Source organism: Sorex fumeus, unplaced genomic scaffold, assembly GCF_029834395.1.
Source record: "Sorex fumeus unplaced genomic scaffold, SorFum_2.1 ptg000028l, whole genome shotgun sequence".
NCBI classification, from domain to species: Eukaryota; Metazoa; Chordata; class Mammalia; order Eulipotyphla; family Soricidae; genus Sorex; species Sorex fumeus.
In genome coordinates, this window is record NW_026606085.1 from 4,781,888 (window position 1) to 4,802,683 (window position 20,796).

At 46.4% G+C, this 20,796-nt stretch overlaps 1 protein-coding gene across 1 annotated transcript in view; it reads left to right on the forward strand.

The window, feature by feature from the left end:
- The window catches only part of DNAH2 (dynein axonemal heavy chain 2), a 149,350-nt gene that overhangs the window by 105,257 nt on the left and 23,297 nt on the right, over positions 1-20,796 (forward strand). The window contains exons 45-63 of the mRNA XM_056114802.1: positions 242-394; positions 556-647; positions 967-1,165; positions 1,340-1,564; positions 3,024-3,128; positions 3,836-4,024; positions 4,405-4,490; positions 4,633-4,763; positions 4,912-5,061; positions 5,406-5,573; positions 6,099-6,259; positions 6,520-6,659; positions 7,577-7,709; positions 7,807-7,946; positions 12,970-13,180; positions 13,362-13,478; positions 13,648-13,789; positions 14,634-14,803; positions 14,908-15,024. Of these exons, the coding sequence (XP_055970777.1) occupies positions 242-394; positions 556-647; positions 967-1,165; positions 1,340-1,564; positions 3,024-3,128; positions 3,836-4,024; positions 4,405-4,490; positions 4,633-4,763; positions 4,912-5,061; positions 5,406-5,573; positions 6,099-6,259; positions 6,520-6,659; positions 7,577-7,709; positions 7,807-7,946; positions 12,970-13,180; positions 13,362-13,478; positions 13,648-13,789; positions 14,634-14,803; positions 14,908-15,024 (2,829 nt within the window). The remainder of the gene's footprint in view (positions 1-241; positions 395-555; positions 648-966; positions 1,166-1,339; positions 1,565-3,023; positions 3,129-3,835; positions 4,025-4,404; positions 4,491-4,632; positions 4,764-4,911; positions 5,062-5,405; positions 5,574-6,098; positions 6,260-6,519; positions 6,660-7,576; positions 7,710-7,806; positions 7,947-12,969; positions 13,181-13,361; positions 13,479-13,647; positions 13,790-14,633; positions 14,804-14,907; positions 15,025-20,796) is intronic.

Below are 20,796 nucleotides of genomic sequence, written 5' to 3' on the forward strand. Positions count from 1 at the left end.
AAAGATTAGAAAACTTGGTCTTTGTGACAGTTGGCCAAAACCTATCCTTCCATACCATGCATATATTTTTTATTTTGGGTCACACCTGGCGATCCCTAGGAGTTACTCCTGGCTCTGCACTTAGGAATTACTCCTGGCTTTGCTCAGGGGACCATATGAGATGCCCTAACCACCGTACTATCACGCTGGCCCCCATATCATTTATATTTTAGGGTATTTCCCTTTGTCTTCTTCTCTCCAGGTGAATCCTGCTGACACTGAAAACTATGGGACCATGGTAGAGCTGACATTTGTGTTCAGCATGATCTGGTCCGTGTGTGCTTCTGTGGATGAGGAGGGCCGCAAGAAGATTGATAGTTACCTCCGGGAGATTGAAGGTTCCTTTCCCAATAAGGTCAGGGCATTCAAGCCCAATTCTGTCTTTTCAGAACTGCCTGCAGAGCCCTATCCTCAGTCTCTTAACTTTTAGCCAACCCAGTTGTCTGTGGCTACTTCTTCTGGGCTGATAAGTACCGGAGGAAGGTTTTGGTAATCTGACATGCATTTCCTCCTTAGGACACGGTGTATGAGTATTTTGTGGACCCCAAGATTCGGAGTTGGGTATCATTTGAGGATAAACTCCCTAAGAGTTGGCGCTACCCTCCAAAGTAAGACCAGAGCTTTCGGGGTGGATTGAGCTTGGGGGTGCAGTTGGCAGGAGAAGTGGGCAGAGGGCAAGGGGTCTAGCAAAAAGGACAGATAAACAGGAGGGGATGCGTTCCTGGACAGATACCTCTTGGGTAAGCAGAGCAAGATCTAGAGGAAATGGGGCTGAACCCTTAAGGAGAATCCCCCAAGCCCCAGCGGAAGGCAGTTGGTGACTAGAGTGATGATGCTGGGGGGAGAAATAGCAAGAGGCAGAATGAAGCAGGAGCTGGAAAGGAGGAGGACCGTGGTGCTGGAGATTCAGTTCCCTTTCTTTCCTAGCTCCCCCTTCTATAAGATCATAGTGCCCACTGTCGACACTGTGCGCTACAACTACCTGGTGAGTGCCTTGGTGGCTAACCAGAATCCTGTCCTGCTGGTGGGTCCCGTTGGGACCGGGAAGACCTCCATTGCCCAGGGTGTTCTACAGTCTCTGCCTTCCAGCCAGTGGTCAGTGCTCATTGTCAACATGTCTGCACAGGTGAGTTGCATGACTCAGAGGACAGGCCTCCAGCTCCTCCCACCTCTTCCCTCATCCTGGGGTCTCCTCCCCCAGGCTCTGCTCATCCTGGGATCCAAGAGCCTGAGTGACTCTTCCCCAGCTTTCTATTTCTCTTGGGGACCTCAAGCATTTGTTCTCTACCCTTTTCACCAGACCACATCCAATAATGTGCAAAGCATCATTGAGAGCCGGGTGGAGAAGCGAACCAAGGGTGTCTATGTGCCATTTGGGGGCAAAAGCATGATCACTTTTATGGATGATCTGAATATGCCAGCAAAGGACACCTTTGGGTCCCAGCCACCCCTGGAACTGATTCGCCTCTGGATTGACTATGGTTTCTGGTATGATCGTTTGAAGCAGACCATCAAGTATATTCGTGTAAGCATCCCGAGAGTTCATTCATCTGTTTTCCTCCTATGAGAGTTTCAGGCCCCATCCTATGCTAATCCTAAAAGAAAATTCTGGAATTCTCTATCGCTCTCCATACAGGAGTTCCCTATCTTTTTCAGGGCTCACTCATTTTGATACTAAGTTTTCAAATCCTATTATTAATGTTCCTCATTGACCTTACCCTGTGCTTTCAGACGAAGGATTCTGTTCTCCAACTTCTATTCATTTTCCACTTCTCTTACGTAATATGACTTACATGTCAAACCTGAAGCTACCCCAAATTGCCTCACCACCAGTGTCCAGAATCCTTCTCCGGGCCTCGCTACCAGTTCTTGGTGTAGTAACCACTTGGGGGTCAGTTCTCACCCTGCCCACCCCCTTACGTCCAGGCCTAGCTCCTCTCCCATGGGATTCTGAGTATCTCAGTTGTCTCATTTTCCTGAATCAATGGACAGTAGTGATCCAAGTCAGGTCTCTGAGGTGTCCTTGGCACTCTACCTGTGTATAAGTGGGTAGAAGTGTTTTATTTATTATTTATTTGCTTTTTGGGTAACACCCAGCATTGCTCAGGGCTTACTCCTGGCTCTGCACTCAGGAATCACTCCTGGTAGTATTCGGGGATTATATGGGATGCCAGGCATCGAACCAGGGTTGGTCACATGCAAGGCAAATACCCTCCCTACTGTACTATCGCTCCGGCCCTGAAGAAGTGTGTGTTCAAAAAAAAAAAAGTCTAGAAGATGTAAACCAATATGTTTTAACTTCTGCTTTTGAATTTGGGTACATGTATTATGAAGATAAAATAAAAACTAGGGTTTGGAGCGAGTAGTATGTTTACCTTGCATGTGGCTGATCCTGGTTGGGCCCCATATAGGTCCCCCAAGTCCCACCAAGAGTGATCCCTGAGCACAGAGCCAGGATAAGTCCCCAAAACAAACAAACAAATTAACAGTAGAGAGCGATAGCACAGTGGTAGGGCATTTGCCTTACAAGCAACCAATGTTGCCGACCCGAGTTCGATTCCTCTGCCCCTCTCAGAGAGCCCAGCAAGCTACCGAGAGTATCTCGCCCACACGGCAGAGCCTGGCAAGCTACCCGTGATGTATTCGATATGCCAAACACAGTAACAACAAGTCTCACGATGGAGACGTTACTGGGCCCGCTCGAAAAAAAATCGATGAACAACGGGAGGACCGTGACTTTTAAATAAAATTAAATAAATAAATTAGTATAATTATTTAATAGTTCTTAATAAATATTTTTAATCTTGTCCTTCCCTTATCTTTCCCTACCCCCATGACTGTCCCTTCCTGCTCATTCTGAATCTGATCCTCTTTCCTTTGATCCTTCTGTTTACTCTCTTCCCTGTTCCTTTTTTATTCTTCCTGTTTCTGTGCCTCATCTCCCCTTCCCTCCACCCCTGCCTTGTTTCATCTTTGCTCTCTAGGATATGTTCCTCATGGCTGCCATGGGCCCTCCTGGAGGTGGGCGGAATGTCATCTCCGCAAGGCTGCAGAGTCGCTTCAACATCATCAACATGACGTTTCCCACAGTGAGGGCATAATGGGCTGCGGGAGAGGGACCTTGGGAGCAAAAGCATCTGTATTTCAGAGAATGAAGGGCAGAGCAATGAGGGAACTGAGGGACTCCACAGTGGAGTTGGTACAGGGAGCTGTAATGTGCAGTGAGGAGACTGTAGGCATCTTTGTGTCTCCTTCGCTGGCACAGGTACAGAATGGGTGTGTAGCTTTCTGGTTATGAATGTGAAGTCTTTTAGTCCTGATGGACAAAGAACTCAGGGAATCCTAGTAGACTGGGGATGATAAAATTCTATCAAGCTGGGAGTGGAGAGGAATTCCAAAATTAGAGTAAGGACAGGGAGGCACTCAGGTGTGCCTCAAATACTCAGTAAATAAAGATAATGTTCTTCTAAATGCAACTCTAAAAAATCATGGCAGCAATTTAAGATGAATAGAGCACCAAAATTTTAAATAAATGCAAAACCAGAACAGTGCATTGTTGAGCCATTATTGGAGTCTTAGAGGAAAAATGAATGATATGACTTCCGTCTTCATTTCAAATATTAGTGCCCAGCTTGTATAATTTTGATTTGAAAACAAAGCAGTATTCTCTTTCTGAGCATTTTGGTGTGCCTTTAAGGTCTGCCCCCAAGGCAGGTGCTGCATTCATTGCACACTGGGCCCAGACTGGCTCACAGAACAGGAGACTGGAAAACTGAGTCTGAGCACCTGTTTCTAGGAGTCTCAGATCATCCGAATATTTGGCACCATGATCAATCAGAAGCTTCAGGAATTTGAGGAAGAGGTGAAGCCCATTGGGATTGTGGTAACTGAAGCCACCTTGGATGTATACAACTCTGTGGTCCAGCGCTTCCTGCCCACACCTGCCAAGATCCATTATCTCTTCAACCTTCGAGACATCTCTAAGGTGAAACTCTCACCCAGCACAGCCTCATTGGAGGCACTATTTTCTCCACAAAATAAGCCCTAGAGCTCAGTAGCATCCTGCATACCCAAATCCACCCCTACCTGAGAAAGCCACTTTCTTTGACCAAACATCCAAACTTTCTTTTTTGTTTATTTTGGTGCTACATCTGGTGGTGCTCAGGAACTACTCCAAGTGTGGTACTCTAGAGTAACTCTTTGGAGATGCTTGGCAGACCATAATGTGCCAGGGATTGATCTGCACCTCCCCATGTGAAGCATGTGTTCCAACTCTTCAAGCTCTCTTGCTCCAGCCCTTTCCTCCAGGAATTCTACAAGGAATCTCTTCCTCCCTTAATTCAACTAGCCATGGCTCTTTCCCAGGTGTTCCAGGGCATGCTGAGAGCTAATAAGGACTTCCATGACACCAAGACTAGCATCACACGACTCTGGATCCATGAATGTTTCAGGTGATCTGGCCAGACCTCCCCAAATACAGGTTCCTCAGCCTTGCTCCAAGTCCCTGCCCCCACCCCCAACCCTCATCTGACACTCTTCCCCAGGGCCTTTCTCCCCTTATTCCCAGATACCACTCCAAATTTCTCTCAACAGAGTCTTCTCTGACCGACTGGTTGATGCAACAGACATGGAGGCCTTCATGGGTATCATAAGTGACAAACTCGGCTCTTTCTTTGACCTCACATTTCATAATATTTGCCCCAACAAACGTTCTCCTGTCTTTGGTGAGCTTGAGTCTTTGATACCTTGGGCTAGAGACTTATGGGAGACAAATTAGAAGAGCCAAGGCCTAGAGTCCTGATGCATAGCCCTTTGGGAAAGTCCAGTGAGAGCATGCATTTGAGCCCCTGACTCCCTTTCCCCTTGACTCAGGGGACTTCATGAGGGAGCCCAAGGTATATGAAGACCTGACTGATATGACAGTGTTGAAGACAGCCATGGAGAATGCACTGAATGACTACAATCTTTCACCTGCTGTCGTGCCAATGCAACTGGTTCTCTTCCGAGAGGCTGTTGAACACAGTGAGTCCTTTGTTGTTCCCGTGGCCTTCCCCAGCTTCTCAGTTATGGTATTTCCATGGAAACAAGAAGTCCTTTAAAGGTCTTGGTCTTGTTCCCAATCTAACCCAAGAAGTTGCCTTCTACCCTGACCTCAGATGCTCCTGTGGCAATGGACAGGCTTTTCCTTGCCTGTGATGTGTAAAAGACATGGTGGAGGTTAGAAGTTGAATTGCTTCCAGGACCTGGGACACCAAATTCTTTTCATACCTTTTGTGCTTCTATTTCAATGTCAGACACCCCAGTCCCTACTTTAGAAACTGAGGCCGCTTAGCCATTTCTTTGTCTTAATCTTCTTCCCCCTCCAGTTACAAGGATTGTGCGGGTCATTGGACAGCCAAGGGGCAACATGCTCTTGGTGGGCATTGGGGGCAGCGGGCGTCAGAGTTTGGCTCGCTTGGCATCCTCCATTTGCGAGTACATCACCTTCCAGATTGAGGTCACCAAACACTATCGGAAGCAGGAGTTCCGAGAAGGTAAGGGAGTTGGGGAGAAAAGAGCAAGAGAGATGGGGAAAGATTAAGAGAGTGAGAGAGCAAGAGAGTGAGAATGAGAGAAAGTGAGAAATCAGAGAGCTAGTGAGCCCCATGAGGGGTAGAGATAGTGCATGTGTGGAAGACAGGGGGAAAGGGGACATGTTCCTGGATCTCAGAATAGTAGTAAGGACAAAACAGCAAATCTGAATGTGATCAATGGAGAGAGAGAGAGAGAGAGAGAGAGAGAGAGAGTGTAAAGTGAAAATCTGCCACACAGGTGGGAGGGGGGGTATTCTGGGGTTCTTGGTGGTGAAAAATGTGCACTGGTGAAGGGATGGGTGTTTGATCTTTGTATGACTGACCAAAACTTGAACTGAAAGGCTTTGTTACTGTTCTCACTGTGATTCAACAAATAAATAAAAAATAAATAAATAAAATAAAGGAATATTAATACAAAAAAAAAAAACAACCAGCAAATCTAAGGTGTTGGTTCTCTTTCCTGTCCCCTATCTGCACCTGAACCAGATATCAAGCGTTTGTATCGTCAGGCTGGAGTAGAGCTCCTGGCCACGTCCTTCCTGTTTGTGGACACTCAAATCGCTGATGAGTCATTCTTAGAGGACATCAACAACATCCTCAGCTCAGGCGAAGTTCCTAATCTCTATAAGACTGATGAGTTTGAAGAGGTACGATCCCGTCCACACCCGCTGCAGGCTTTCTCTAGAGTTTCTGACTCACCCTTGAAGAAGCACCAGTTCAGAAGATGCTACGTAGTACCCCCCTCCTCCCTTCACCCCCATTCAGGCAAAGAGTCTTGACTCTTTATCTCTCAAGAGACCCTACTGTGCGGAGCTGCTTTAAAACCCCCTCCTGCGAGCCCAGCATTGCCTGTTGCCCCCCTACATGGGGTGGCTGCAGGAACTGTGGTGCTATTGCTTCCCTGCAGATCCAAACGCGTATTATAGACCAGGCCCGAGCTGAGCAGGTGCCCGAGTCCTCTGACAGCCTCTTCGCCTACCTCATTGAGCGCGTGCGCAACAACCTGCACATCATTCTCTGCCTCAGTCCTGTGGGCAATCCCTTTAGGTGAGTCCCGTTTTGCTTCTCCTTCCAGGCCCAGGTGCTCGCTTTTCCCAGAGGCCTCCCTTCTGCTCTGGGCCTGCCCTGCCTTCTGGGAGTGAGCCTCAGAAATAGTCCTGCTTTCCTGCTCATCCCAAATCCTCTCACTCCGTCTCCTCTCAGAACATTCCTGATGATGACATAGGGATTGTCCATGGAGGGGATTGTATTTTATTTTCAGATTTTTTATTTGTGATGGGAAAAAATATGCATAATACTAAATTTGCCATCCCAGGATTTTGTGTGTCAGGAGTTGAACCCAGGGCCCCTACGAGCAAAGCATTTGCTCTACAACTGAGCTACAGCCCGTGCCATCCTAGCGTTGCTTTGTTTTGTTTTCACTGCATTGCGCAGGAACTACTCCCATCTTGGTGCTCTAGAGTCACTCGCAGCAGTGCCTGGGGGACCATGTGGTACTGGGGATTGAATTCAGGCCTTCCACACATAGAACATAAATGCTCTAATCCTTTGCACTGTCTCCCTGGCCTGTCTCTTGTGGGGGCCGGGGGCTCCCAGGCAATGCTGAGGGGTCCCTGGTGCCACTCTTGGCAATATTTAACTAACCAGACTTAGTGTATAAGGAACCATGTGGTTCTGGGTATTAAACCCAGGCTCACACACGCAAAGCACATGAACAGCCCTTTGAGCTATCTCACCGTCCCCTAGAATCTAGTTCTTTCTCTCTTTTTTTTCTATCAGTTTTTCTTTAGGTACTTTGATTTGCAATACAATGTAGAGCCTATTTCTTTCTATGGCCTTGAACTCTCTCTATAGGGAACAGAATCTGGCTAAGGAGATACAGGCGCCTAAGGACAGAGACATAGCTGGTAGCTGGGGGTTGATTCTGAGAATGGATTTAACGGTTTCTTGAAATCCCTCACCAGGAACTGGATCCGCCAGTACCCAGCCTTGGTGAACTGCACAACTATCAACTGGTTCTCAGAGTGGCCCCGGGAGGCCCTGCTAGAGGTAGCCGAGAAATACCTCATGGGAGTAGACCTGGGAACTCAGGAGAATGTGAGAGCCTGTTATCTTCCATTCCACCCTTGATCCTTCCTAATTTCCATCTCCATTAACCTTGGCTTTTCTGACATCCTTTATCTGTTCACCTCAGATCCACAAGAAAGTGGCCCAGATCTTTGTCACCATGCACTGGTCAGTGGCTCAGTATTCCCAGAAAATGCTGTTGGAACTGCGAAGACACAACTATGTCACACCCACCAACTACCTGGAACTCGTGTCTGGATATAAGAAGTATGAAAAAGGGGACAGGGATGTAGACCGAATGGTTTAGCCAGGTCTTGCATATATGAGGCTCTGGGTTCAATCCCTGACCCCACGTGCCTCTTGAGCTCTTGGGTGTGGCTCCAGCAGCCCCCAATGAAGCTTGACATCCACTAGGCAGGTGACTTCTGAGGGTCGTCGGTAAACTGATGTAGTGGAAATATTAGAATCAGGCCATGAGTATTAATGTGAAGACGTGGGTCTGATGTGGAATGACAGCAATGCAGAGAGTCTTTGTTTCTCCCAGGAGGTTAATGAAAAAGAGATGGGGGGCAGTGGCAGAGTGATAGTACAGCAAGTAAGGCGTGCTTGCCTGCACACGTAGGAATGAACACAGGTTCTATTCCCAGCATTCATATGGTACCCCAAGCCTGCCAGGAGTGATACCTGAGTGCAGAACCAGGAATAACCTCTGAGCACTGCTGGATGTGAATCCCTTACCCCCACTCCTGGGGCCCTGCCAAAAAAAAAAATAGAGAGGTGGGGTCGGGGGGGGCGGGGTGGCCATCTCTAGCACTCTCTGGCTGTATTGTTTGGGAATGTTATTTCTTTTTCTTTAATTTTTTTTCGGGAGAGGGTATTTTTTTCTGGCCACATCTGGCTGAGATCAGGGCTTACTCCTGGTTCTGACCTCAGGGGTTACTCCTGGTGGAGCTCAGGGAACCATATGTGATTCCAGAGATAGAACCAAGGTCTTCTGCATACAAGACAAGAACCTTACCCATAGTACTATCTCTCTGGTTTATAGTACTATCTCTCTTTTTCTGATCTTAGTACAGCTAGTACATTGCCATATATACCCAAAATCTCTTTACACATTTGTCTCCTTTCAACCTTTAGTATTTTCTAGTATTTTCATCATTCCCTAGAATTTTATAGTCTTTAAGTTTGTGTTGAGTGGTTTTTTTTTTATAGGGGTACCGGAGTCACACCTGGCTGTGCTCAGGGGTTACTCCTGACTCTGCACTTAGAAATCACTCCTGGCAGGCTCAGGGTACCATATGGTATACCAGGGATCAAAACCAGGTCAGCCACATGTAAAGCTAGCACCTTACCCATTGTACCATTTCTCCAGCACCTGTGTTGAGTGTTTTGTAATGTGTAAAACAATAATAATTTGCTGGGGGAAGGGGTGTAGTGCCACCAGATTATCAAGTTGTACCCGCAGGGTGAATGCATCAGCAGCCTGATGGTACCGTTAGGCTTCCTGATACCCCCAAATTGCCACCGTGCCTCTGGTCAGACCTCAACAACTCGGGCCCAAGTTTCCTGAGAAATTAAATGGCCGAAAGTTAAGTATGTGGGAATCATGCCTACAAACTACCTCTGGCTCAGCTATCCAAGCTCCATTATTTGCCTTGCTTCAGAGACCAATAAATAAATCTTGAAAAAGATCAGAAGCTACAGTTAATCTCAGACCCACACAAGGTAGAACAGATGAGTAAATTGTGGTGTGGGCTGGGGGTGGGGAGTGGGAACAGGTCACCCTGGTGCCTGCCCAATCAAAGCCCCGGCAGAGCCACTAGCTTCCTCAATCCAAAATCATCACCATGCCCTCCTCTGAACTCTTCTGTCTCAGGACGGACCTCACCAAAATATAATCTGCTGGAAAAAATAAACACGATGGCCTCTTAGTACCAGTATTGCAAAAAATAATGCACAAAAGCGGAAAGAGAGAGAGAGAGAGAGAGAGAGAGAGAGAGAGAGAGAATAAAAGTCCTTGACAGAGAGGCAGGTTATGGAATTGGAAACAGGGCAACATTGGTAGTGGGAAATGTACACTGCTACAGAGGGGTGGGTGTTGGAGCATTGTATGACTGAAACCCAATTATGAACAACTTTGTAATTGTCTATCTCACAGATATTCAATTAAAAAGAATTTTAAATGAGTAATGTTGAGTTCAAGCCTGCCTCAGCTTAGTCAGTAGCTGAATAAATAGTAGTACTCCTACATTAATCACGATCACGATCACGACCACCCTGTTGTTCGTCGATTGCCTCGAGCAGGTGCCAGTAACGTCTTCTTCGTCCTAGCCCTGAGATTTTTTTTTTAAGTGCCATATTCAAGGCTTTTTCAGGGTTAGGAGAATGAGACCCATCACTGTTACTGGTATTTGGCATATTGGGTATACCACGGGGAGTTTGCCAGACTCTGCCGTGTGAGCAGGTTACATTTGGTAGCCTGCCAGTTTGTCCAAAGTAGGAATGAGATGATAAGATGTCGCGTGGCCGTAAATTCGGCCGCGCGCTTCCAGGAACTGAGTATGATAATCTCTGGATCCTGGCCGTTGTTGGAGTTACACGGCAGTTGGTGGGTGTAACTGTCTAGTTACTGGCAGGTCCAGTCCCAAACTGTGCAGGCTTGGAGATCTCAGCCCCGGGTCCCACACACCTGGGTTCCTCTGTCAGTTCTTTTATGCGTGAGGCTCATCCAAGTGTGTGGAGAGTGGTCCCAGCATGGCCTTGGCTGGGCCTCGGTGGTCTTCAGCTGTTGGGCCCTGGTGGAGACAGTCAGGCTTAGGGTAGGAGACTCTGTCTTGTTCTCTCCCAGGAGCTGAGTGTGATGATCTCTGGATCCTGGCCGTTGTTGGAGTTACACGGCAGTTGGTGGGTGTAACTGTCTAGTTACTGGCAGGTCCAGTCCCAAACTGTGCAGGCTTGGAGATCTCAGCCCCGGGTCCCACACACCTGGGTTCCTCTGCCAGTTCTTTTATGCGTGAGGCTCATCCAAGTGTGGAGAGTAGTCCCAGTATGACCTTGGCTGGGCCCCGGTGGTCTTCAGCTGTTGGGCCCTGGTGGAGATAGTCAGGCACAGGGTAGGAGACTCTACATTAATAATAATAATAATAATAATAATAATAATTTGCTTGGGGCCGGAGAGATAGTACAGAGGGTAAGGAGTTATCTTGCTACAGCTGACTTGGGTTCCATCCCTGGCATCCCATATAGTTCCCCAGCACAACCAAGGATTATTCCTGAATGCAGAGCCAGGAGTAAACCCTGAGCATTGCTGGATGTGTCAAAAACAGATACAAAGTTTCTTTAACCAGTTATCTGGTTAAAGAAACTTTGGTACATTTACACAATGGAGTACTAAGTAGCGGTTAGAAAAGATGAAGTAATGAAATTTACATACAAGTGGTCCTACATGGAAAGTATCATGTTAAGCTAAATGAGTCAGAAAGAGCGGGATAGTCATAGAAAGATTGCATTCACCTGGGGAACATAAAGTAACAAAAAAGGAGACTAACACCCAAGAATGGCCAAGATTAGTACCAGGAATTTTGCTCCATGGCTGGAGGCCAGCCACACATGCCAGGAAAAAAGGCAGCTCAGGGAGAAGGGAGCACCAAATAAAGGGTGTTGGGAGGATCCTCCCAGGATGGGAGAAGCATGCTGAAAGTAGACTATAGACCGTGATTGCCACTCAATGCCTCTTTTGCAAACCACAACACCCAAAAGGAGAGAGAGAACAAAGGGGAATGCCCTGCCACAGAGGCAGGGTGCATTGGGGGGGGAGGGATTGAGGGGAGGGATACTGGGACCCATGGTGGTGGGAAATGGGCACTGGTGGAGGGATGGGTATTTGATCATTGTATAATTGAAACCCAAGCACAAAATTTGTAAGTCTACAACTGTACCTCATGGTCTACAACTGTACCTCATGGTGTCTCACTAATAAAAATTTAAAAAAATATAAAAATAAAGAAAAAAGAAACAAACCCCCTGATAAAAATATAAATGAAGAAAAAAAACAAATATAAAACCTACAATCAAATAATAAGAATAAGAATAATTTGCTTTGAAGGAGATAAGAGAAATGTTAAAAAAAGAAACTCATTGATTAGATTCAGTTATTTTAATCCAAGTAAAGAAGAGTCATTCTCAATAATAATAGTCAACATTTATTTATTCATGAAATCTCGACACATAGCTTTGGAGCACTAGTACCTGTATTGCACTAGACTGGCTACAATCTATATACACAATATGCCAGTTAACAAGTTTAAGTCCTTGCTTTCCTTGAATTTGTGGTCATATTGTGGTCATATTCTCTGCTTTTTTTTATTCTCTGTTTCTTACTTAGTCTGAAAAATAACCCTGAGTAGAAGTTATTTGGTCTATACAATGTTGAAAACTTTTGGACAACATTCAAAATTTAGGAGGCAGAAAAAAACTAGATTTCAACCTCTTATTTATTTGTTTGTTTGGACTACACCCTGTGGTTCTCAGGGATTATTCCCAAGAGTACTCTGGAATTACCCTGGTGGGGCTCAGGGAACCATATGGAATACTGGGATTGAACCCAGGTCGGCTGCACGCAAAGCAAGAGCCCTGCCTGTTATACTATGCTCTGATCCTCCAGATTCTCTTTTAAGACATCAGAATTGACCAGATAGTACAGTAGGTAGGGCACTTGCTTTGCATGTGGCTGACCTGGGTTCAATCCTCAGAACCCCAAATGGTTCCCTGAACCCTCTAGGAGTGATGCCTGAGCGCAGAGCCAGGAGTTACCCTGAGCATAGTTGGATGTGGCCCAAAACTACTCTAAAAAAATTTTTTTTAAATCAGAAATTGTGGCAGAACTGAGCCTGTGGAAGACCCAGACTGTGTTGAGAGAGGGCTGCTTTCTGGGAACAATATTATTTTTTTTCTTGGTTCACTCCAGAGAGTGCACCTGAACCCAGGGAGCAACAGCCAGAGAGTCTGGCAGGGAAGCGTCATGATTAAGAACAGTACTGAGAGAGCTGACAGTCACCATGGTGTGTAGAATAAATCAGAGAGCAGAATCTGGAAGTTGGAAGATGAGGTGGGAAGCCGTTGGCATTGATCCAGTTAGGAAGTTAAAATAATCTGACCAGAATGGTGGACAGGGTGGAAATTGAAAGGAAACTGGGGTCATGAGGTGGACAAGGAGGGAAAATGGCCTAGGGCATACTCCTGTCTGGGAGCTCAGCCTTACCCCACACTTTGTCCCACTCTGTCTCCCTAGGCTGCTGGCAGAGAAACGGCAGGAGTTGCTGGACCAAGCCAATAAGCTGCGAACAGGATTGTTTAAGATTGATGAAACCAGGGAAAAGGTAGAAATGATGTCTGTGGAGCTGGAGGAGGCCAAGAGAAAGGTGGCTGAGTTCCAGAAGCAGTGCGAAGAGTACTTGGTCATCATCGTGCAGCAGAAGCGGGAAGCTGATGAGCAGCAGAAAGTGAGTCCCCAGCCACGCCCATGCACCCCTGTCACCTGTCCTGCTCCACAGACTCCCTTATGACCAGCAACCACTATGCCAAGTGCCCTCCAGTGATTGCAGCTTCTCTGTTGCCACCAACACAGCCAGCCCCATCTTTGTCCAAGGTGATGACCAGCCCTTTTCCTCTCTCAACCCCTAGGCCGTCACAGCCAATAGTGAGAAGATTGCAGTTGAGGAAATAAAATGCCAGGCTCTGGCTGACAATGCCCAGAAGGATCTAGAAGAGGCACTGCCAGCTCTGGAAGAGGCCATGCGGGTATAGAAGGCAGAAGGGCCCAGGGAAAAGACCTGCCTTGTTTTGTCCTCAAAGGGCCTGAGCAAGTGGGAGGGAGCAGGGTGTGTTGGCTGGTTCCCCTTCATTAAGAACCTGTCTCATCTGAGAGAATCAGAGTTGACTCTGGCTCTAAGTTAATCCCTTTTCCCAGGCCCTGGAATCTTTGAATAAGAAGGATATTGGAGAAATCAAATCTTATGGACGTCCCCCTGCCCAAGTGGAGATAGTGATGCAGGCAGTCATGATTCTTCGAGGAAATGAGCCCACTTGGGCAGAGGCCAAGAGACAACTAGGTAATCTAGAGAACCCAGAGACAATGTCCATTCACCCACCATTTATTAATCACCTACTGTGCATCAGGTTCCTGAGGAGAGAAAGATGAGTGGAGAATGGCAGTATAGCTTGGAGGCGGGTCATAGCAGCTTGGAAGAAAGAGCAGACTTAAGGACCAGTTGAGATTTTTTTGGTTGTAACAGGAAATGACTCAATAGCCCCCTCCCCCCAAAAAAGTTTGTGGGGAAAATTGTTCTAAATATGTGACTGTGTACCAGATAGAAATAGGAATTCAAAGGTAAAAAATTCATTTGGGCCTCCAAAAGACAAGAATCAGAAAATGGTAAACAAGTCTTTCTGTAATCATTCTTGAGATTTTCTCTGTTTTGGTTTGGTTTTCTTTCCCATGGTAGAATATAACTCTTAGGGAAGCATTAGATTTTCTTGTCATGGAAAGGTTGATGTTTCTTTGGAGTGTTAAGCATAATTAATGAGAACCTTGCAGAGAATGGGGTGCACAGGGCACTGTGTGAGTCTAAAGAAAGGAGCCAGTTCAGTGTGGGAACTTAGAGAGAAGTTAGTTCACCTTGGGAGTGGAGCCCAAGGAACTGTGGCCAGGCGATAGGGCGTTTGCCTTGCACAGGCAAATGGGTCCAATCCCCAGGATCCCATATGGTCCACCCATGCATCACCAGGAGTTATTCCTGAGTACAGAGCCAGGTGTAGCCCCTGAGAGCATCACCGGGTGTGACTCAAAAAAGAAAAAAAAGGGGGGGGGACTGTGGCTACATCTAAGGAGAGGTGAAACTTGGACAAGATTAGGTCCTCTGGTAAGCCCTCTCCAACCCAATTTTCATACCACAGGGGAACAGAACTTTATCAAGTCACTGATCCATTTTGATAAAGACAACATCTCAGATAAGGTTCTGAAGAAGATTGGGGCCTATTGCGCCCAGCCTGACTTCCAACCTGACATCATTGGCCGGGTCTCTTTGGCTGCCAAATCCCTGTGCATGTGGGTACGGGCCATGGAGGTAAGCTGTGCCAACCTGGGCTGGGCAGCAGGAGGCATGGCAGGATAAAGCCGGGGACGTGGTGAGTGGGTGAAAGACCCAGGAACCTGGCTCTCTCCCTGCAGCTCTATGGGCGGCTCTATCGGGTAGTGGAGCCCAAGCGGGCACGATTAAATGCGGCATTGTCTCAACTTCAAGAGAAGCAAGCAGCGCTGGCCGAAGCCCAGGAGAAGCTGCGGGAGGTACGGCTCATGCTCCCCGTCCCAGAGTGGCCTCTGTGCCAGGATGTTTGCTCCTTCTTATCTAGTTTTACGCCTCTCACCTGTGGTCTGGCCAGCTTCCCATTTAGGCCCTGCTTACAGAAGTTGCCGCTGGCTCAGATAGCTAAGCCACTTGCAGAGCGTTATAAAGGTACAATGCAGAGGACACTGTTCCTGCAGAGCCCTTCCAAAGACCAACGTGGGAGCTGGTGGTCTCTGTCTTTTGGAGATGGGTGTGGAGATGTGAACTGATGTCATTTGCCACAGGAGGGCAAGAGTATCAGGGTGGCTGTTGTTGCGGGGAGGAAAAGTGGAAACCAGGAAAACCAAGTGTCTGTGAGTCAGGGTGGACAGCCTCCAAGGACTGTGTGCAAGTTAGACACCCCAGAAGGTGATTTCTACAAGATAAACGCATGAATAATAATCTGTTAGGGTGGAATGTAAAGTGCTATTATTACTAGTTAAAACTCTTCCAGTCTGCAGTTTTTCTTTCTATTTTGTTGCGGCGTGGCCCATACCTGTCTGTGCTCAGGGAACACCAGGACCAGTAAGTGAGGCGTGTGACTCCTGGGATCAGATCCAGGACCTTTCGGATGCATGACATGTGCTCTACCACTTGAGCCACATCTCGGCCCATTACATTTTTCTGTCATTAATTTAAGAAGTAATAGATTCACATAGTTTGAGATTCAAACATTGTGAAAGATTATCCAGTAGGAAGTCTCTTTCCTGCCATCTGCTTTCTAGTTCCCTCCCTAGAAAGCAGCTGGTATTGCTGAGTTTCGGTTTTCACTCCCGGATATCCTATGCTGATATGATTACATTTTTAATTTAGTTTCTTTTTTTACATTTTTAGTTTTTTAAAAAGACATTATCTGTACTGTTTTGCACCTTCTTATCTTATTTTACTATATATACTGAAGACCTTCCATATACAACTCTTTGTATACAAAGAGTTTCTACTTTTTTTTTTTAACCGATGTATGATATTCCAATGAAACATTATTTCCCTTTTCGTGGGCAGGTGGACATACCAGGCTGTGCTTAGGGCTTACTCCTGGCCCTATGCTTAGGGATTTCTCCTAGTGGTGGTTGGGGAATCATATGTGGTGCCAGGGATTGAACTAGGGTCTGCTGCATGCAAGACAAGTGCCTTAACCCCTGTATTATCTCTCCTACCCTCATGTCATTGTTAATTTTTTATCTTTACTGGCCCTCAAAATTTATTTGGTACTATCTTTAAATACATAGAAGTTTTAAGTTTTTATAAAACCAGATCTGGTCTTATCTTTCAAAATGTTTTAACTAGGGGTCAGAAAGACATTACAGGACTTAAAGTATAGGTCTTCCATGAGACTGACCCTGGTTCTATCCTTGGAACCACATGGTCCCCCAAGTGGTACTGGAGACAGACCTGTAGATTCCCCTTACCCACCTCCAGTACCACCAGGTATGGCCCCTGTCTGTTGCCAGTTAAGTATTAATCGTCTATGGAGAATATACAGATCTACCTCTTCAAATCAGAATGAGAGTCCAAGTTTTAGTGAAGGTAAGTGTAGGGAAGGCTACAAACAGTGCAGTGGGGCCAGAACCCACATTTCCTGCATCAAGCCACACTGCAACTACAGCATAAGGTTTGTCTTACATGCAGCCAGTCAGGTTCCATCCCCAGAACCCCATATGGTCCCATATTTATGGTGGCAAACACTGCCACTATATGCAAGGCAAACGACTCTTTCTACTGCAGGCACCCTGACTTCACCAGTGGAGTGGCCCTGGGGCCTCTTCTGACTGTGCAGGGGGCCCAGTCCTGCATGTCGTGATCTGCTCTCTGCAGACACTCCCCTCATTTGCTTCATCCCTTTTGCTGTTGTCACCTTCCAAGAAACTACACTTTTACTCCTTTTCAAGAGTCAGTATAGTTACTTATTTGGAAATGTTTCTTACTTCCAGATGGATCATTTTGGGTTGAATCATATTCTGGTCAAATAATTGGGATTATTCCCTTTACATGTGAAAACTGGAATCTCCGAGGTCAGCATCCAACATCACTCATTGGACATGCATTCATTTACTTTTGTTTTTTTGTGCTTTTGGCCCCACCAGGAGATGCTCAGGGGTTATTTGTGGCTCTGTTCTGAGGAGTCACTGACCCCTCTTGGTGATTGGGGGACCATGTGGTGCCAGGGATCCAACCAGATCTCTCACATGCAAAACAAGTACCTTATGTCCTGTACTATCCTGCCTCTCTTTTATGTTTCCCTTTCCCTTCCTTGTTGCTGCTGTTATTGTGGTGAATGGGGGCACACACATCCTGGTTATAGTGCTCACACATTTTTTTATTTTGGGGAGCTGGAAAAATAGTACAGTGGGCAAAATACTTGCCTTGTGTACAGCTGACCCAAATTTGATACCTGGCACCCCATAGAGTCCCTTGAGCCCTCCAGGATTGATCTCTGAATGCAGAGCCAGGAATAAGCTCTGAGCACTGCCAAGTGTGACCCAAAAAACAAAAACAAAAACAATTTTTAAAAGTTTTTAGTTATTCCAGAGACTCAGGAACAAATCTCAGAACCCAGAAGGTTTTGGTAGAAATCTTTCCAGATTTAATTGTTAAAATTTCAGAATTTCAAAATCGCGTGGCCACTACTGCAGCCACGTGACATCATATGTTATTCATAACCAGCAATAGAAAAATTGTCTACTGTTGCCTTTTCAGCAGATCTGAGTGTTGGGGCAAAATCCCAAATAATAATGGTGGGTCTGGTGTCAAAATATTGAATGTAATCAAAGTAAAGAGAGAGTAATGTGGAAATCACCTGCCCCACAGTTTGGGGGAGGTTGTGGGATGGGGGTATACTGGGGTTGTTGGGGGTGGAGAATGGGCACTGGTGAAGGTACGGGTGTTTCATTGTATGACTACTGAGACTTAGACCCACAAGCTTTGTAACTGCTCTCACGGTGATTCAATAAATAAAATTATAAAAAAATGAAAGAAAAAAAAGTAAGGTGGAGTTCATTCCCAATTCAATCAGCTAATCAGTGGCTGAATAAATAGCAGTACTCCTACATAATAAATAAATAAATAAATAAAAGTTTTTAGTTATCGGGGCTGGAGCCATAGCACAGCAGCTAGGGCACTTGCCCTTGCACGTGGCCAACCCGGGTTTCATTCCCAGCATCCCATATGGTCCCCTGAGCACCGCCAGGAGTAATTTCTGAGCGAAGAGCCAGGAGTAACCCCCGAGCATCGCCAGGTGTGACCCAAATTTTTTTTTTAAAAAGTTTTTAGTTCTTTTCCCTCACAGTTCTTTAGCTGTGGTGCTCATGCACATTCTGGGGTAGTGTTTGCTGACAGCCACTTGAGTGCTCACAAGGTCTCTTTCCTTTCTCTCTCTCTCTCTCTCTCTCTCTTCCTCTCTCTCTCTCTTTCTTTCTTTTTTTCTTTCGTTTTGTTTGTTTTGTTTTTAGGCCACACCCAGCAGTGCTCAGGGCTTACTCCTGGCTCTGTATTCCGGGATTACTCCAGACTCTATGCAGGAGACCATATGGAATGCTGGGATTGAACCTAGGTCAGCCGCATGCCAGGCCAACGCCCTACCTGCTGTACTATCACATTGGTTCCAGGGGTCTCATTCTGTATTTTCAGTGCTTGTGTATCTTTCAGTCATGGTGCTCTCTGCAGCTGCATTCCTTGGTGACAGTGCTCACACACCACCGGCTGTGATGCAGTGCAATATCACTTGCAGCACCAGGCATCACAGACAGCAGAGCTGCTGGGTGCAAATAGGAAGGGCCTCAGGACTGTGCTCAGTGCATGCGGCTGCTCTGAGGGTCACATCATGCCCCTACACACGTCAGAGAGGCATGCAAGGCCTAGAACAAACACTTCCAGAACACACTGTTTTGAGAACCCCTAATAAAAGTGAACACACAGGAAACAAAAGCTGTGCAGCATAAGAGCACAAGAGCCAAATACACTTCTGAACAGCATCAGGCCTGCGTGCCCACCTAGTGTAATGACCGAGCTCTACCCAGCCGTCTAGGTAGGAATTCTAGGAGAGCCCAGGTATAAGCATTCTAGAAATCAATGTCAATTGTCAGTACCAGCCAGTGTGTGTGTGTGTGTGTGTGTGTGTGTGTGTGTGTGTGTTATGTGCTTGTGTGTGGTGGGGGGTGGGGGAGGAGAGGAAGGCACCTGTACATAATACTGCGGTCTAGAGGTCTTAAAGGAGGCCCAGAGACCAGTTGTGTTGCATGTTAATCCAAGTCAATTTTGTTTGTTTTTATTTTCTGTTTGGTACACACCCTACTCAGTGCTCAGGGGGTGCTCCTGGCCAGGCTCAGATACTAGGGATTAAACCTAGAATGCTGCATGCAAGGCAACTGCCTTACCCACCATACTATCTCTCCAGCCCCAACAATCCAAACCTTGAATAAAGATTTGGAACTTTGAAAATACTTCTTTTTTAGACACAGTTTTGACATTCAACAAAGATTATGAATCATTGGCTTAGAAATTGATCCAGAAGACATTGACATGGGACAAAATCAATTCTTAATTTTCTGTTTGGTGGGGTTTTTTGGGGATTTTTGGGGGAGGTGTGGAACGGGGTGTACCCCATGGTACTTAGGGGCTGCTCCTGGCTCTATGCTCAGGGATCACTCTTGAATGTGCTCAGGAACTATATATGGCACCAGGAATCAAACCAGAGTTGGTACATTGTAAGGCCTTAACCTCTGAATGCTCTCCTGGGCCCTTTGTAATGTGAAATATGCACATTCGTCCTGTAAACTATCTCCCCACCCCCAGAATCAATTCTTATTTTATTTCAAGATAACTACACTCCTATGGTTGAAATTTACTTTCTTTTTCAGTTCCCATTCCAAACTATATCTTAGTCACATTGTTCAGTAGCACATATTGGAGGTTACACAGAAGAATTAAACAACAGGAAGTTAGGTGAAGTTTTCTGAGAATGATCCATGATACTTCTGGTAATACTTCTGTTAAATTACAGTTATCTCAGAATTAAATATAAAAAAAATAAATAATACACATGCAAAAAAACAAAACAAACACTTGTGCATGTGTTTCTTGTATCAGAAATAAAAGATGAAGACAGTGCAGAAGGCAAAATAAACAAAGAAACATGAAGGCCTAGCTGCCTCTCCAGAGGCAAATCTCCACAGGAAGCCCGATTATAATCAGAATATTGCCAGAGAGCATGCACCCAAGGAGTCGGTCACATAAACTGAAGACAAGTTCTTATATTTGACCTCCTCCGTGTCAGAGTCAGCCAATGGGGGGCGGAGGGAAAGGGGAAAGCAGGGCGAGGCAGCAGAACAGGGATCCTTGGCTCTTTCCCAGGAGGCCTCTAGCCCCAGTCAGTGTGTCCTCTGACCTACCCAGATGGCCCCACTCCTGAATGACACTTTTTTTCTTCCTTTCTCCCTCCCTCCCTCCCTCCCTCCCTGCCTGCCTCCCTCCCCTGCCCCTCTCTCTTTCTTTCTTTGGTGGGGGGGCGGCATACTTAGTAGTGCTAAGGGGCTATTCTTTTCTTTGTTTTTTCATTTTTGGGTCACAACAGTGATACGCAGGGGTTATTTATGGCTCATGCACTCAGAAATTATTCCTGGTGGTGCTCGGGGGACCATATGGGATGCTGGGAATCAAACCTGGGTCGGCTGCATGCAAGGCAAACACCCTACCTGCTGTGCTATCGCTCCAGCCCCGGCTATTCCTTTCTTGAT